The sequence below is a fragment of the Dermacentor andersoni genome, chromosome 1 (genome assembly GCF_023375885.2).
Source record: "Dermacentor andersoni chromosome 1, qqDerAnde1_hic_scaffold, whole genome shotgun sequence".
In the NCBI taxonomy this organism is placed as follows: Eukaryota; Metazoa; Arthropoda; class Arachnida; order Ixodida; family Ixodidae; genus Dermacentor; species Dermacentor andersoni.
In genome coordinates, this window is record NC_092814.1 from 240,207,007 (window position 1) to 240,225,820 (window position 18,814).

Here is an 18,814-nt window from a genome sequence, read left to right on the forward strand (position 1 = left end):
AAGAACCCCCACAAGACGTATCGTGAATTTTTTCAACGACAATGACCTTCGACTTCTGCAGGCCGACAAAGAAGGAGGGTTCGTGGCCATGCCGTCGGGCATGTTTAACGAAAAGGCTCTACAAGCCATCCAGAAGAATTTCAAGGTGACGAAACTCAAGCCAAGTAAGGAAAAGAGCCGTGCCATATCTTTATGTGAAGACCTTGGACTACAGAAGCTGGCTAGTAGCGTCCACAAATGTAGGAAAAACTGTTTAAATGTATTCTTTACTGCAAAAACGCACAAAGATGATATACCGTTCAGATGTATTGTAAGTGAAAGAGCTTCCTGGCAAAACAACGTTAGCCGCTACCTTCTAAAGCAGCTTAACACGTTGGTTATAGATGACCCATTCATGGTAAAGAATAGTTTTGACGTCATAGCCTTTTTACGTGAGTCCCAGTCGATAGGATGCTTGTTCTCAATAGATGTTGTTGACCTTTTTTATTCTATTCCGCAAAAAGAATTGTTAGCTGCCGTCCTGAGCTGCATTGAGATGAACGGGCAGGTATCCTTTCAGAATACAGCAGGAATTTCCGTGGATAACTTCATGGCACTCTTGGAGTTTTATTTGTGCTCAACGGCTGTGTGTTTTCAAGGCCACTTTTATGTGCAAAGGAAAGGAATTTGTATTGGCTCGTGCGTGGCTCCCGTACTTTGCAACATTTTCCTTGCGGGCATCGACAGAGCGCTATCGAAGGTGTTTGACGGAGGCAATGTGCTCAAGGTTTTTAGGTATGTTGACGATTTTTTAATTTTACTGACGGAACGATCTCCCTTGACTTACTCTCATACTGTGCAGGGCATTTTAACTGATTTTAAACAGCAAGGAAAAGGCTTAGATTTTACTTTCGAACTAGCCAAGGATAACAGCTTGCAGTTTTTAGATCTTAACATAACCCTTACTGACGAAGGCTCCTGCTGGATGTACCGACCCCGTGCCCGCAAAGAGGTGTTGCCGTATGAGTCTACACACTCCAAGACTGTTAAAGGGAAGCTGAAACACTTTTCGAAAAAAATGAGTTCTCTGCGGCATTCTACAGTTTTGAGTCCCCTGAACACGAATATCTGGTTCAAAAAGGGCGGAAACAAACGCAAGCGGCTGTTTTTCCAAGAAAACGCGCACCAGCGCCTCTGGGCATCGCGCGAACGCCGCTGTTGCCCGTGATTGGTCGGGGCCGCTGTGACGTCTTTCGCGGCAGTCTCCGGTCGGCGCCGCCGTTTCAGAGTGTAGCACGCTGTTTTGTTCTGGCTTCATAGCTGAGTTGTAAGTATTATGGAACGTTCTCGCTGTCTCGGACAGCTTGTATTTTCGCCGTACATGTTCGAACCGACAGCCGATACGGAAAACGATGGCGGCAGCGGCAGCAGCGGCGGCAACGACGATGTTGAGTGTGCCAACAGCGAGAGCGATGTGTGCACCTTCTCGCGCGTTGGAAATCTTAGCTGGTACTTATGTTTTTTTTTTTTTTTCATGTAGCTGCAGGTTCCAATGCCGGGAGAAAAAATGCGCTAAAGTGTCACTGGGAACTTGCTGCTGGAAGAATGCCGAAGCACTAACTTCTCATTAGATTGTGAACACGGGTGCGATTCCGCGATGACAAGCACCTTGCCGCTGCTTGTCTAAAGTAGTCCCGTGGTTTTTTGAGTGTTGATACACGATCGCGAACATAAGTGCCGCGTTTCAAAGCGCGCACATGCAGTGCTGCGAGGTACAGTCACGGAAGTTGCTTATCATACAAATCCAGAGATGGCCAGAGGTATTATATGTGCAATATTCATACTATGGTTCGACAACTTTGCGATTGTGGCTCGATCAAGAATCGGTATGCGTGCTCCATGCTAGTGTTGACATAAAGATATTAGGCAGTTTTAGCACCGCCGTGTGGTAAACACGATAACTGCAACCGTACGTCGAATGTCACTAGGCAAGCCTATACTCCATTTCATACCTCAGGTGCAACGCTGTGGAAGCTACGCACGAAGTCCGGTCACCAAAATTTATTACTGCGCGCGTTTCCGTCTATGTTTCGCAGCGTGCCAGCGGCGTTTGCTCGCGCGAGCATGCACGTGAAGCTGCCGCGACGGGCTGCAATTAAAAAATACCGAAAAGAAAATTGACTTAAAAGAACGTGTTAGCAGCCGTATAAGTACACGGATTGTTTCTATGGGTAAATTCTTTCTTTTTTTTCATTCAGAACTGAGTTTATATATGGAAAATTTTCTCTAAAATCGGGTCAAGCAACACCGAACTTTTTCTAAGTGCGAACGCAGCCACTGCAAGAAGTATCTCAAGCCTCCACAGCGTTGCACCTGATGTATGAAACGGAGTATAGCAACGCTAGCAACAACGCGTTTCCGCAGTTGCCGTAATTAAGGCTATCCGGCTACGCTAAAAACTGTGTTACCAGACGTTAATGGCTGCGAATGTTCGCATTTCTCGAGTGCATCAATGTGGGCCTAATCAGGCTTTCATTAAACTAGGTGCACCTGCATGTGTTGCGTATTGATGGAAGATGAAGAGCACAGCACAGTTGATTTCATCGGCACGAACTTATCTCTCCTCACCGCACGGACCCTCTGCGCTGCAAGCTTCTTGTCCTTCGGGAACCTGTGAAACACCACATCGTCTCGCCCGCCTGTGTTCGCGCAGCCGAATGCTGCACAGAACGAGGGCATGTTGGGCGCCCTTGGCTGTAGGCACTCACGCAGCACAGAAGGAAAGAACAGTTTACGAAAATCGCAAAAGAAAACAAACGTGAGCGGCGGCGGCGGCGGCAGATCTCTCATAGCGTCGTTCAATAAAGCCCAAGACGGAAAGAGGCATGCCAGCACATGCCAGCACGCCGGTCCGGCAGCTCGGTCAGTGACGTCACTCTCGCCGGTTCTCTCCTCTGGCAACCACCTCACCCGGCGCTCCGGCAAGCGATGGGGGCGTGTCCGCGGGGCTGATTTAGAAAGCGATTTCCGCCTCTAATATTAATAAAACGAAGAAAAAAATTACGGAACCGTAAATTATTAGGTCTGTTCTTTCCAATCCCAGCAATTCATGGAAATTGAAAACCGTTTCAGCTTCCCTTTAAGCCCGAGGCGGGGCGGCGAGAGGTGAAATCACTCGTAAAAAAGTCCAGAGGTCACGCACTTGCCGAAATGTGGTCTCCCTAGGTAGAAAATAACTTCAAGAATCCGATTCCGAGTAGAAAAGCCACAAAACTGGGCAAAAGGCACATTTAAATTGGCGAGAAAGCGGGAGCCGGCGCGGACGCGTCCGCAGCAAGCACATGCTTCTTCTTCCTCCAACTACTTAAGAGTAAAAAACGAAATCAGGAAAGAAATCATTTATGATAACTCTTATGATAACTCTTATGATAACTCATTTATGATAACTACTTAAGAGTAAAAAACGAAATCAGGAAAGAAATCATTTATTATAACTCAAAGGAAAGATCATTACTTTTCGAAGCGAGGTCGGGATGCCTTAAAACACGCACCTATAAAGCGAGATATAAGAAGGAAGAAGAAGCATGTGCTTGCTGCGGTAAAGCTAAGGAAACTATGGAGCATGTTTTATTAGAATGTGAAGACGTCTACCCAGCGGTCGATTTAGGCACCACTGGCCTCCTTGAAGCCCTTGGGTTCCGCGGGAGCAGTGGTAAAGCAAACATGTCACATGTCCGTCATAGGCATTAGTAAGAGGCGATTGGAGGATTGGCGGAAGAAAAGTAGGGAAACGACAAAAGACAGAGACGTACAAAAGCACAGTTCGCAATAGGGGATCAGAAAATTTGGGTGTGGTAGTTCATGTGTTGTTATTTTTTATTGTTTAACCTAGGTTTAACGCAGCCTATAGTTTAACGAAAACGGACTCTCCGTGAGACGTAATGCTGGAAGCAGAAGGGCAGAAGGCATCGGCGACGCCGATCCGGAGAGACCTAGCTCAGCCTCGAAAAAGCGTCACCGTCGTTACTTCCGCGTTGTGGGCTGCCATGAACAAGAAGGCCTGAATCCCAACATCAGATTCTACGACCGTCTTCCTTCAAGGCGTCGCGAAGCGGAGCGTCGGGCGCGCTGGATAGCTGCAGTTCATCGCTCTGGATAAGCGAAATTTCGCGCCATGCTGACTGCTTCGCCTGTCTTGAAGCTTGCTTATCTGCGTTCTAAAATTCCGTCTTTTGCACCTACAGTCCCGACGGCAGACCGACATAGCAGCAGGCATGGCTGGTGATTCACGATTCGAGACCCGGCCACAGAGACAATTTAGAATTCGACTGGTATGAACTGGTGAAGTGACCGTGTGTGCAAATGACCACAAATGGTCGGGCTGTTTCGGTGACACTTCACTACCCCACTAGGAGCAGCATAGGTTAGAGAGTTAAATGTGCTCATCCTTGACCTCAAGCCAGCACGTTGAGGCAGCGAAGCAAGGTAGTATTGATTACAGCACATCGATATTCGAGCGCTGTCGTTAAACATCAAGCGAGCAGCGCGCGAGCTCGCGCTGCAGCGCGATTCGCACGTACGTTACTGCGAGCTCATATGCATTGCATCAGTTATTTATCAGTTGCTAAAGGGACAGATGGCCGCTACTACAGTGCAGGCATAACTACTTGTCTAGCGGCATGCAGTCAACAAAGATTGCAGTAGGCCCGCCGTTTCGCGGCTTGTCGAAAAACTGCTGCCGTCGCGTACGATCGTGCGCTCGAGCAGTTCGTACATCGCGGCATGCTGAAAGACCGCTGCCGTTGCGGCGCGTACCGTCGTGCGCTCGAGCAGTTCCGTATACATGATGTCTGCTTATCGGTGCTGTGAATTCATTTGTAGCAAGCATTTCCTCGCGTTTGTGCGCCTGAATCTAGCAGCGTGCAAACGTTACCTGAAGTTTAACTTCGTACGCGACTCGCTTCACTTGCGATTGACACCGTGCTAAAACTTCGCCGCTTATTTTTTGAACGGCGTGCACGTATTCGGCGTTGCATAATTTATTGCCTTTACGCAACGTACCACCCCTGAAAAAATCTTCAGCGCCCGATATTCGCTGCAAGCCGTGGTACAACAAAATCGAAAGTGGCGGGTCCATATTGTAAACGTGCTTTCGGAAGCAGACGACCGAGCTTGGTACTACCCAGTTCAGGACAGAGGGCGCTTTTTAGCACCATTTTCGCAGCGCCCTCTGGGCAACGCAAGAGCTCCATAGAGTCTGGTAACTCGGCGACTTGACAGAGGGTTTGAAGGACTAGTAGATGAGCACACTTCGGTGAAAGAACTACTGTTGTGTAGTGGGTTGCAAAAACCGTATACAGCAGATTGAAAGGTCGGGCCAAGCTCTCGCTCTTCGGAGTCCCTAAAGATGAGGAGGAGGATCGAGGAACAACTTTATTAAAAACACCAGTCAATAAACGTCAGGAGAGAAATGCTTCTCCCCCTTCGCCCCTAGCCGTCGGCCGGAATACCTTGAGACACAGCAGCAGCAAGGGCTTGACCGATGATGTCCTGCTGGACGTTGGGGTCTGGGCTGCGGAGCAAAGCCTCTCAGGATTCTAGAGTGAGCGAGCTATCATGCTTAGCCGGACATGTCCACACCATGAGAACCAGATTTGCTGCCTCATCACAGAATTTGCACTTTGAACTGAATACTCCTGGATGCCACTTGCTGTAGAGTAGAGTAGAGTTTGGAAAAACCCCCGTCTGTAATTTCCTCCACATAATCTCATCTTTCTTACTAAGCGTTCTGTCCGCTCCCGGGTAAATTTGTCGATTTTGTCTGTAGTGTGCTGTGATTTCCTGGTATGCGCGCATATCCTCTCTTCTGTTTATAGTTTCGGTTGTTTGGGAGCTTCCGGGGGTCGACCGGTAAGTGAGACCTCAGGCGGCCGAATGAGCCTCCTCGTTCCCTCTAAGTTCCCGGTGAGCTGGTGCCCAAACGAGCAGAACAAGCTGCCTGGGTCCTCCTTCCCTGTTTAATATACGGATGGCAGTCTCCGTCACCCTCCCCGATTCGTAATTTCTCACAGCGTTTTTGGAGTCGCTGATGACCACATTTACCCCCCTTTGGCTGAGGGCCAAGGCTATGGCTACTTCCTCAGCTTCAACCGTCTCGACGCCACTGACTGTGCAGCACGCCACCGGTGTTCTATCTTCTCTAACCGCCACGGCCGCGTGTGCCGCTTTGCTGTCATATTCTGCAGCGTCCGTATATAGGACGTCCTGTCGACCAGTGTATCTAGCTTGTAATGCCTGTGCCCTGTCTTTACGTCTGCCGTCGTGAAAGGCAGGGTTCATGTTTCTGGGTAGCGGAGGTATTTTTATCTTGTCCCTGATCTGTCTGGGTATCTCTTGAGCGAACTTGCTCATGTTTGGGCTCGTAGCCTAATTTCTCTAAAATTTTCCTCCCTGTTTTAGATCCAAGTAGCCTTTGGTGCTGCGCGGTAACGGCAGCCTCAATCAGTTCCTCGAGAGTGTTCGACACAACCAGCTTAATAAGTTTGTCGGTGGGCGTGTTCGGGGGGAGTCCGAGCGCGACCTTGACACTTTTCCTAATAATGATTTCGAGCTTGTTCCGTTCTACAGAACTGAGCTTGAGGTAGGGTGCCACGTACACTATCCTACTGATTACGAAGGCTTGTGCTAGCCTCAGGAGATTCGCCTCCTTCATCCCAGCGTGCCTGTTCGCTATTTTGAACTGGCTTCTAACCTAGCAAGCGTTTCATAATCTTTCCGGTTTGCCTGAATCCTAAGCCCGAGGACGCGGATACTGTCGACCGCGGGGATCTCGGCGCCGTTGACGTACAGGTGAATGCCCGCTTCGCGCATTTCGTGAAGCCGCCGTTTTCCGACGGCGGCTTCCGAAGGAACCGTATTTCCGAAGGAACCGTACTTCCGACTTTTCGGCCGAACATTTAAGTCCTTTGGGTTTCAGGTACTCCTCGATGATGTCAATTGCAATTTGCAGGGAGCGTTCAATTTGCCCATCACTGCCCTTGTTTATCCATAGTGTTAAGTCATCCGCGTATATGGTGTGGTTTAGATTCTCAATTTCCCCCAACCGTTCGGGGAGTTTCAACATTGCAATGTTGAAAAGGGTAGGCGATATAAAACCGAGCCCTGCGGCTTAATTCCCTTGTTACCCAGGTCAATGTTCTTTATAGATTCTTCCCCTATCTTGAGAGTGGCTTTCCTGTTGGTGAGAAAGTCCTTGATGTAATCGTACACTCTCTTCCCGACATTGAGCGAGTTCAAATTCTCCAAGATGGACACGTGCCTCACGTTGTCGAATGCCTTTGCCACATCTAACCCCACGATCACTTTCGTGTCTCGCGTTTGCTTGTCTATAATTTGGTCTTTGGGCTGCAGCATCACGTCGCATGCCGACAGCTTTGGTCGAAAACCGATCATGGTGTCCGGATACAGTCCATTTTCCTCCATGTACCTATTGAGCTGTGTCTGAACGACGTGTTCCATAAGCTTACCCACGCAGGAGGTGAGCGATATAGGCCTGAGGTTCTCGAAACCCAGTTTTTTACCCGGCTTGGGAATGAAAATGAGGTTGGCGAGTTTCTACTCCTGCGGTATCGTCCCCTTCTCCCAGCACTCCTGCTTGTACGTTGCTAGGTTGGTGATTGAGCTGTCGTCTAAATTACGGAGCATTTTGTTGCTCACTCTGTCCGGCCCTGCCGCTGACTTAGTCATTAGCCGTTTAATCTCCGCTCTGACCTCAGTCAGGGCGATCGGGGCGTTGTTAGGATCGGCCTGCAGCTATTTCAGCCCGCTGCACGTGTTCCAATCCAACCGGACGGGGCGCACTTCAGAGAACTGCGGATAACCAGCAGCCACGTGGCGCGGGGTCAGCTCAGGGGAGTTCTCGAGGGGAGGTAATTGGCGGAACCTCCCCATGAGCTTTTCGAGAAACCAGACAATGTGCTATCCGGCCGCGTCAACAGGGACGGCTCAGAGTTCTACGAAGCCCCTCTGACGTCGGCTCCGGACCACTGAAACCTGTGCAACACGTGTATGTGAGCCCGCCGCCTCCAAAAGGGCGGGTCATCTTCAATGACGTCGAACTATGACGTCGAGTGGAGTGCTTATAAGCAGCGATTGCCGGCTGCTAGAGCGTGCCCGTTGTCATGCTCGAAATGTACTCATGAGCTGTGTGCTCGTTGTCATGCTCGAAATGTACTCGTGAGCTGTGTGCTCGTAAGCTGTTTGCTGTATGCGTCGTCTTGCGTGCTCCATTTGGGAGTCACGCTAGACTGCCGACGTATGTCTTGTCTAAGATGTAAATAATGTAAATAAATCCTGTTCACCGAGTTCCTCTCTACGACCGTCAACTCCTTCAAATGGTGGCAGCGGCGAGATCGTCCGATGACTCCTTCATCTGGTTGACAGCGGTGGGATCGTCCGACAACTCCGACAACTGGTGGCAGCGGTGGGATCAGCCTACGGGTCCTATATCGGCCTACGACTCGGAAACAGCAACGGCAGCTGACGGACGTTGGCACATGGTGACCGACCGGTATCCTGATCAAGTTGGAGGCGACTTGGGAGTGACCACCTCTTGCAACTGACTGGGTACGGCGCAGAAGGACTGGTGATATGGTACTGCTTCAGTGGGTAAGCGTTTGGTTTTGGTTTTTTCAATAGTCGGAACTAATCTCCTGTCTACCGCTTCGTTGTCCCCCTCAGTTTCCACCGCTTCGGTGGCCCCTTTAACAGTGCGCACTACGCCATCGCTCTACTCCGCAATATCAGAGATGGGAGCCGGGTCTTCCCTGAATGCCCTGAAAAAGTCCCAATTTACAGCCTCTACCCTACTTTTCCGGGAGGTTGTCGGGCCTCCTTCTATCACCACTTCTATGATTTTGTCATCGCTGCCTAAGTCTTCGTTTGTATTGCACCACGTGGCTTTAGTGCCGCTCCCCGTCAAGGTGAGGTCGGGTGTCGTATCACACGCGACACTATTTCCCTACCTCGTAGGCTGCATCAGGTCGTTTATTAAATCCAGATTATGAGTTTGTATGTCGTCTCACAATTTCCTACCTTTGATCGAAGTCTGCTTATATCCCCATGCCGTGCGGTGAGCGTTAAAGTCCCCCACGATCAACAGCGGGTTGTTCTTCATTTTACGTCGCGTCGTCGCGAAGAGATCCCCGAAGTCGCATTTTCTTTGTATGGGAGAGCTGTAGACATTTAATACAAACAAGCTACCGTCTCTCTTTCTTCGCGGTATCAGTTCTACGAGGACGTGGTTTATTTGTGCACTCCCGGTGTCATGCTGCACCACTGTGACGTTTCGCCTGATAAGGGTGGCCACCTGCGTGCTTTCGCCTTCGCCTACATAGGATTTGTACCTCGACAATTTTGCCTTTCTGCCGCATTCCTGTAGTGCTATTAGCTACGGTCGATCCCCGTTCCTCAGGAATTCCTGTAGGACCGCACGCTTGCGCGTGAAACCTCTACAGTTCCATAGCCAAACGGTGTTTTTACTGGATCTGTGAGCCACGACTGCCAACTAGCTGATTAATCTGATTTCCTAATACTTGCTGGGTGAGCTGTTCATGTGCCCGGTCCCTCTTCGCAAATTCTGCCTCAAGTTCTTCAGTGAGTTTATTATCCCTCTGATGCAGTCGCTCTGTGAAATTGTTATCTCGCTGATGCAACTGCTGTGTCAGATTTTGGAACATCCCCAACATGCGTTCCTCGAAGGCCTTGCGCCATTCATCGTCCTGACCAGATTTGGTCTCAAATTTTCCTCCAGTTTCGCTATTTTAATGTCTATCACTGTCTCTATGTCCTTATCTATCATGGGCTTCTCCATTTCCTTCGCCCACTTTTTAGCAGGGGGAGGAGACGCTATCTGCTCCTCTGATCCTTCTATATTTGGCTCTTGCGACACTTGCGGTTGGTTAACATGTGCTGTATAAGGGCTATTTTAAGCTCCTCAATTTGCCTATTCATCGCGGCTAGCTGTTCTTTAAGCATGCGATTCTCTTCCTTAACCTGAAACATTTCCTCGTCGCGTTTATCCTGGGAGGCCCTGCCTGCCCAACCCACCTTTCTGTTCGGAGACGTGGATCTCGCTGGATTGTTGACGACAGCGCTGCCGGAGGTCCCCGCATTCCCGGGCCCGGCCTTCTGTTGCTTCTTCCCTTCCTGCCGTTGCGGCAGTCGCGGAAAGGAATCCGACCTCCCTCTCGACATGCTCCGCTGTCTTGACGGACTCCTTGATCTGCCTTGATTCTTTTCCCATCTGCTCCTTCCTACTTCGGCCTCCTTCGCCTTCCGCTCTTCCTCCTCCAAGCGCAGCTTGGCCTCCCATTGCCTCTTCTTTATCGTATAAGGGGTCCTGAAAGCTTCCTTGCATTTCCGGTCCGCCGTCAAATGACCTTTGCCGCACAACTTACACTTGGGCTCACATGCGTGATCCTCAGGTGGAGACGTCTTTCCGCATCCCCGACATTGAACTTGTTCGCTGACACATACGTCCGATCTGTGTCCTAGCTCACCACATTGGTAGCACACCTCGTAGCGTTTCTTGTAGAGCACACAGTTCAGAGGCACGCCATAACAGTACATCCACCTCGGCACTGTCTCGTTCTTGAAGGTGACGATTGCCGACCTGGAGTTGCCCATCTTCCTAAGGCCAAGTATCGCTGGGTTCCTCGGGTTACCGAAGGCCTCTGTCAGTTCCTCTATTGTCAATCTCGGGTCGATGCCGTGCACCATACCCCGCCCGTTGTCTTCGTGCGGCGCAAGGTACGCCGTGACTTCGTAGTCCTCGTCTTCGATCTTGATAGACTTAATCTTGGTCACCTTCCAGACAGTGTCCATGTCTGGGGTGCTGAAAATCAGGGTGCCTTGCTTGTAGTTAACAATAAGCACGTCCTTTTCTTGCCCCTTAACCCACGGAATTTGCGCTGCCATGCGCACCGCCGCACTCAGCCTGGTAGCCGGAACTTTTGCGAGCGCCAGCCCGTTCTTCGGCCGAAGGATGATGTTGTAGTCGTTCGCCGGTAATCGCGGGAGGTGCGACGCAATTGAACGCTCCGAGATCTTCTGCCCCAGCTTCTTATACGCGGCGTTCGCCGCTGCAGCCTTCTTGCCTTCCCCGAACGCTGTTCCGCGTTCCGTCCGCTCGCATTTGTTTTGGCTTTCTCGCCGTTTGCCTCTTGCAAGGTCCTGCAGCTCCTTGACATGTTTTACCACTTTCGTGATCCAATCCGCCGTTCTCAATTCTTCGGGGGTAATTTCTGTACCCTCTACGGTCACCTCCATGGTCCTCGTGCCTCCACAGCGGGGTTCCGAAGCGGGTGCCGGGGGCTTCGGCTGCCGCCGAGCCGCCGCGTTTGTTCAACGCTAGCGTTACCCTTAGCTAGGTGGGAGACGCTGTCGACATAAAAGTGGCCGTAAAACATCCAAAAGTCCACTTACACTCATAAAATTGTAATCCAGGTGATCCTTGGGACTTCCGATAGGCGATAACATCACTTATTTTTTATGAATCGGCACCGTTTCCACCAGACAAAGCAACTTTCCACGGAGACGACTTGAACCACGTCTTCCCCCGAAAGATGAAGAAAGGCGCCAGGTGTGGGAGCTCAATCTTCACCGCACCAATCGGCCCTTTAGAAGCCACCGACTCCATTTGTGAGCTGCACTTTGATGCAAAGTACATACTGAGGCATTATTTGCATATCATTGAAGGTCAGGAAGTATCTACACAGCGTGGAAAGCCGGCGCTTCGGTTTGATGCGGTACCCCCAATCTTCTGCCGTATCTTCCGGAGTATCTCTACGAGCAGCCCACACGCGAGCAGCCCACGCAAAAGAGAACGGCCTAACATGCACAGATGAAGGCCGGTATCAAAGAGAACGCCCCCGCTCTCAGTTGAACAGTCACTGACGGCATATGACAATGGAAACCTGAGCGAGCTCGAAGACATAGATAACCGATAACATACTTCCTAATTCAAGCAAATATAAACAATGTGTTTTGCTTTATTCACCCATGGGACCTGGAAAACCAACTACGTCTCAGGCGTATGACGCACAAATATAGGGGAAAAAACGGCTTTCCGTAAATATTTTCAAAACACACAACCTACAAAAAAAAAAAAAAAAAAAATTTGCTGCACGTAACGAATAATGTGGCCTACATTCTCCCTTCATGTGTAGGCATGATACGCTTTTTTTTTTTCTGGGAAGCATGAGCATTGCAAGTGTCGTACATGCAGATTTTTGCAGTTCGTGTTTATTATACAAAGGAGTGCCCAGTAGGTACGACTTAGTGCCTTAAGTGACGTAATTCTATTGCTAAGCATTGCATTCGGGTCAAAAGAAAAGTCGTGTTGTTGGCTTATTTTACCTGGTCTTTGATTGAGGAATAGGCCTTTCTGCGAATGTTTTCTATGTGCTGCTGCAAAAGCCGACTACCTTCTGTTCCCCTTGCCACCGTTACTCAAGTTGCGGCCAAGTGCAAAATAACGTGATAATGTGTATTTCAGTTTTTAGTGCAATGTTATTTTTGTTCTGCCATGTCTTTTTCAATTTGTTCAGCAGTAATGAACATGTCACGCATGTCATATACTTTCGTGCAGATTTATAAGTAAGCTCTTTTTTTTTTTTTTTTTGGGGGGGGGGGGGGGGGTATGGCTCTCAATCAAACAATGTCAGCATTTTATTATATTTTTTAGGTATTTTGCGTGTCATTGTTTTTGCCATTACCAGTGAGTTTTCCCTTTTTATAGTTGCCATGACTACGTCATACATGTCGTTCAATTTTGTGCAATATCTTAGTGCATATATCAGAAGCTCGTCTACATTTCAGTCTTGAGGGCGTTATATTTTTTTTTTATGTGTGTACATGAAACGGCCTTCGTGTTTTCTAGCGCTTTTATTTCACCGTCTGTGAACTTTTGTGTTTAGTACTCTTGTATATGTCATGCACCTTTCACTTTTGCTCATTTTTGAGCGTGTATCACACCACGTTACAAGAAAACTCTGTTTTCGGAAACGAAGTCAATAAAGCGAGACTAAACATCTGTTGTGTTGGAAGTGGAATTTTTTTATGTCCCGGCACATGCTGGTAAGTATTTAAGTATGGGCAAGACTGCGTGCGTGCCAACGCATAGCCCACGGCGCACCACGCGCGCGATAAAAAAAATCAAAAAAAAAAAAACGCGCCGCATACAGGTAAAATAGAAAAAAAAAAGAAAAAGTAAGCGGCGCGCGCGGCATGGCGGAAAGGGCAAAAGTGGGCGGAGCGGGTCGGTATAATAAAAACAAAAAGAAAAACGTTTGAAAGAGGAGGCGCCGCGAGGCTGCTATTCCTGTTGCCATGACAACGTAAACATTCGTGTGCGCCGCCATTTTCCTTCTGCATCGCCCATTGGTTAGGGCCGTAACTGAAGGGGACCTTGGCGCTAGCGTCGAAAGAGCGTCTGCTCGAAAACAGCCAATGGCAGCCATGCGGAGATTCACCCCCCTGGCCCAAGCGCGTGATAACGGAGGAGCTGTTCACCCGAGATCGCTCCGCGTTTCGACACTACGAGCCGTGCCGCACCGTCTGCGCGTGCGTGGGCGCGCGTCCGCAAGCGTACACGTGATCTGAGCGCGTACACGTGATCTGATCTTGTGTAAGCACGCATTGTTAATCCTGAAGGCCTCATTTTCCCGGCGTGCGACCATGTCAATAGAGGTGTGGTCTCTTCTTGCACCTAGTGATTGGCAATTGTAAGGAAGGGGTAAATAATATTAGTCTGTAACGGCGTAAAGTGTAAGTGGTGTCTTGTGTTGGCATTGGATGTGGATTATCTATTGCAGTAGTCTGCAGGACCAGCCGATGGATTGTGTATAATCCGTAGAGGTTTTTTTATATTATTTGTTTTCATGTTTATTTTCCATTACTGTCGTGTGGGGGGTGGGCCCATTCTGGCCACCCAGCACATGACAGCAGAGTGGTCAGACAGCAGGGTGGTCACCACACATGTGGGGCGGGCAACACATTCTCGGGACCATATTCCGTTTCCCGATGCACAGCTACTTTGCTGCTTACCGGGCCCTTGCCTGTGCCAGGAAAATGAACTCTATGCCTCTGACCACTCTTGTCTTCAGCCAACTGCCATTGCTTCCACTGCACACTTGATCAGTTTGTACACTAGTAGCAGTAGGCAGCATTTTTCCCCACAAGCATGTTGCAATACAAGAAATGTGGTGCATTAATCACTGATAAAATGATGTTGTTCAATGCCTTGAAGTGACACAGTTGCTGCCGTCAGGTTGTTTGAGCTGGTGCACCTCTGGACACTATGGTGAAAAGACCGACAATGAGCTTGTTGCTTAAATTCTTAGACAACACTAGCCGTAGTGCATGTGTGCAGCTACGACATCCACCTAACACCACCATGTCAACAGACCTCCAACAAGCTAAATCAGTCTGTGCATTTTACCCATCACCACCATCGAAAAAGAAATTTGTTTTCACAGAACAGTCAAAATTACAGAACCTTCAAGGCCTTGAAAATGACATTTTGAAGTTTGTGTATCACACGAGTTCAAGGACCTGTAAAGAATGTGCATTTGACGTCATTCTTTTCTCTTTCTGGCATGAAATCTTCACACCTTTTAGAATTACTTGAGAGACAGCAGTTGCAGTAAAGAATATTTATAATTTATTCAAAGGGCAAATGATCCAGCTGAATTTTGCAAGATCTGCTTGTAATTCACAAGGGAAGGAAAATGGCAACCCTCCATGAATCTGAACCTTTATATTTTGGGCTATAAACAAATATCTGTATACACAGTAAGATCTGGCTGTTCAAGAGCTTGCAATTTCATTGCAGACCAAAGAACTTGTAGCATATGGTGACATTAACTACAATGCCACAATGCAAAAATCTATAGTTTTTCACTTGACACCATAAAAAAATTCAGCTGGAAAAGATTTCTTGACACACTAGAAAACCTAAAATTTCTTGACTTTAAAAAGTCACACATTCTCACAATGCAAATTAAGATTGCTGGTGACATGACCACCACAGTGACTGGCTTCTGATCAAGTGCAAAGCATCTCGAGCAGCTGGTTTAATTTGTGCTAGGACAACTAACATCTCACACACATCTTGTTTATCGTTCAGGCTGATGGCTACAATATGTACAGGAGACTATGTAAAAGAAAAGGGGGGGGGGGGCACCAGGGCACAAAGAAACAAACACACCGAGAACTTGTGCAGTACTTGAGAAGCAACATGCTTGCTTGTCCATCTTCAGTGCCCCCATCAATATGATGCAAGCAAACCCCAATACATACATATGTACAAGGAACCACCCTGTGAGGTACTTCTTTTAACAAAACCCTCACGCAGGAGAAAATCAAAATCACAAGTCCCAGAATAAGTCAAACGCACACCCCAGGCATCTTGGAAGTCATTACACAACAGCCTCTTTCTGACACACAAATGACAATACCCCAGAGCAAACAAATGACTGCGCTGACAAATAAGCCAAAACAAATTGTGCATATAAATACATGTTGATTATCAGTGTCAAATTATTGGCACTTCCTAAAGCAACAGCAGGAGAGGAGACCATTTTTCACGCCATTCATGATCAAGTGGTCAACATTCTTTACATAAAAAATCCTGTTCTAAGCAAAATTCTAGTTCTGGTTTATTTCCCACACTATTTAAAGCTGAGCCTTTGCACAAAGAAAATGAAAGCAAGTGTGGTAACAGAAAGTCATTCCATTAAAAAAAAAAAGAAAAGAGTGATACTCCTTCTGACAGAGAGTGATGAAAGTTTACACAGACACACATGCACACACTTTCAGGCACCAGTCTCTGAACTAGAAAAAGAAAAACCAAGGTCAGGTCCTCTCCTCAGTCAATCTTGACTGTTGAATAGATCTTTCGCACAAATGCATTAGTCCCAATGAAGCCAAAGGTGCCTGCAAGAAAATAAACCAAATACACAGTCAGCCACAGCTATTGCTTAGCTAAATTTTTATTGCTTGCAACTTACTCTAAAATATTCACTATATGCAGTTGACTCCCATTAATATGACCCTTGTGGGAAAAGTTTTGTTTGCATTAGCAAGCAGCAGCAAAATAAATGGATTCAAATCTTTTCTATTGCTTGAAGTAGTATGTCGTCATAGACCGACTACAGTACTTCAATGTAGTATTACAATAACTATGCGTGTCATCGTCAGTCAGTCAGTGGCTTCCAGGTCTCAACACTATTGTCGGTGCTGATGAAATCGCCAAAAGAGACACCGCCCAGGCCACAGTGCAAGTCGTCATCGTCACTGCAGGACAGGTTACTGCTGTCACTTATTGCCTAGGTGACTAGTAGCGATGCCTGCTAAATCTGTCTTTTCAAGCTTTTAGTCCTCATTGCACGCATGAGGGGGCGTTGTCAGGAGTCTGATTAAATGAAGCAAGATATTTTCGTATTCAAACTAGATGAGTTTTCCTTCCATAGCCCTTAACTGGGACTTTCCAGTGCGTTGAAACAAGCAACATATGAGGGGACATGGCATCCAGAACAACCATATTTTATACTTGCTCTAGATGCATGAAACTTTCAGGACGCATCCAATCTTGTGGGCTGCTTATAAATATGCAATTAGATTTTTTCTGAGGTCAATAACAAAAAGTAGTTACAATTCTTCTTTTGTTAAAAACTCGGGATGTGATCTGCAAAAAAATGTACTGCAAAAACATAGCTAAAATGAAGCATGTATGTTCCTGGATGTTCAAATACTGCAAGTTGTCGTTTGGATGTTTGTATCTGTACTTTAGCCAAAGTTGCGAAATTCTAAAGTTGCAGCTTTAAGAATTTGAATCATTGTTGGTGATTTCTACAGCATTTCAAAATATTTAAGTGTCCTAAGACACCATGTCACAGTTTTTGTGCACTCTCAGAATCGCCTGCATTCAGGGAAAAAAGGAATGAAGAGCATTGAATGAGTAGAAGGAACACAGTGTTGATCCCAAAATTTCAGACCTTAAGGGGGGAGGCTACCCTTGAGACCGAACTTTTTTATTTTTTAAGATATCCAGATGAAACTTTCAGGGTACGTTCACACCACCGAACTATGAAGAACTGCAAAGTTTCATGAAGATAGGTTTATTAGTTCCAGAGTTATTGAGGTCTAACTAGGTGATTCATGTATATACCTGAGGAAGAGCCTGGAGAAATGCCAGCACATCGTAGGAAGCCGAAATTCACTGTGATGATCCCTTGATAGATATCCCAGGGGGCTAAAGAGCCCTTTTCTTTAATTTCCCCTCCAAAAAATTTTAAGACAACTTTGAATTTGATGTAGCCAGTAATGACCACATTCATCAAAAAATAATTGCTTATTATAAATTAACTGCACCAGCTTTCAAAAAAAGAAGCCTGTTACCCCCTGGCAAAGTCATTCAGGAACAGAATAAAAAAAACGGCATACAAATTTGAAGAGCGGTTCTTGAGATATCGCCTTCCCCAGCACCACTACTAGCGAAAAAATCCATTCCGAGAAAACAGGCCTTAAAGTTGAACACGTGTTTTTTTATTAGAAAGCTCCTGCGGAGCTTCTAATTAGCTCGATCTTTCGGCTCCAGGCACATCAGTGTGTCGGATTTTCGACTGGCGACAGCCGAAAGCACAGTTCCGCCGCTGAAAAGCGTCTACGCAGTCGGCACTCGCTACGGAAGGTCGGAAGTACGATGCTCGTACAAGGCGTATATCGCGCTCCCGCGCACTGAACATCTGCACTGTCTTGGGCTTTGCCGGCATCGCGTGCAGCGAAGAACTAGCGAAAAAAAAAGAAGCTGAGCAAATAATCTAAAAGATAGCGCAAGGCGATGAGCACTCGCAAGGTCATGTTGAGGCGGACGGAGCAAGGGGCAACAACGACGCGAGCGCGGCGGGCGCGCCATCAAAGGGAGCAGCCGCCGCCGCCCGCGCAGCAGCCAATGGCAGGCGCGCTTTAGCCCGCGGGATTTGAGCAGCCGCCGCCGCCCGCGCAGCAGCCAATGGCGGGCGCGCTTTCGCCCGCGGGATTTGAACGCGCTGCTCCGGCCAATCAGCGCTCCGCATCACATCGCGGGAAAACTCCAATAGCGCCTCAACCGCGCCGACGATGCCATTTTGCAAGGCGGCAAAATAGAGACAAAGAATTCACGGTCAAAACGACACCAATATGGCGCGGGCAGGCCGCATGGGCTGGGAATGGCGCGCGCGCGAAGTTTGACTTCATTTCGGCATTTGCGCGTGTTTTGTGGGCCGCGGTGGCCTCGAAAGTAGCGTTTTTTTGGTACTTTACGGTTGAATTAGGTGCTGATAATTACAGAACAGGTAGTTTATGAGACATACAACCCAAAAATAAGGTTTTTCAAAAATCGGCTTTCTCGCGATTTTTCGGTTTTCAAGGGCCGCGTCCCCCCTTAAAAACGCTATACTTGAGAAAAAAAAAAGTAAAACTGGTAAAATATAAATTTGAAGCTTCAAAACCGGGAAATAATAATTACAATATAATTAAAAGCGCAAAATTATTCCACTGTAGTAGACATTAGGCGCATGTATAGGCTCATAACAGAATCTGGAATGCACCAACACGAACCCGCGCGCGTACGCGCGATAGGCACGGGAATAGGCATCGGCACATCGTCTGTGGTCTACAAAGTAAACCTACACGCGGGGACAGAGGGAAACGATTAGCTTCGCTGCTGCGGTACGAGATTGCGCGACGCAGTGACTTATCTCAGGCACGATCTTGTCAGCTCGTCTGAGCCTTG

At 47.9% G+C, this 18,814-nt stretch overlaps 1 protein-coding gene across 2 annotated transcripts in view; it reads right to left on the minus strand.

Moving 5' to 3' along the window:
- Positions 1-14,678: 14,678 nt before the first annotated feature.
- TM9SF3 (transmembrane 9 superfamily protein member 3) overlaps positions 14,679-18,814 on the minus strand; it is a 121,650-nt gene continuing 117,514 nt past the window's right edge. For both annotated transcript variants that reach the window (XM_055063544.2, XM_050196183.3), the window contains exon 14: positions 14,679-15,975. In XM_055063544.2, the coding sequence (XP_054919519.1) occupies positions 15,908-15,975 (68 nt within the window). In that variant the 3' untranslated portion in view covers positions 14,679-15,907. The remainder of the gene's footprint in view (positions 15,976-18,814) is intronic.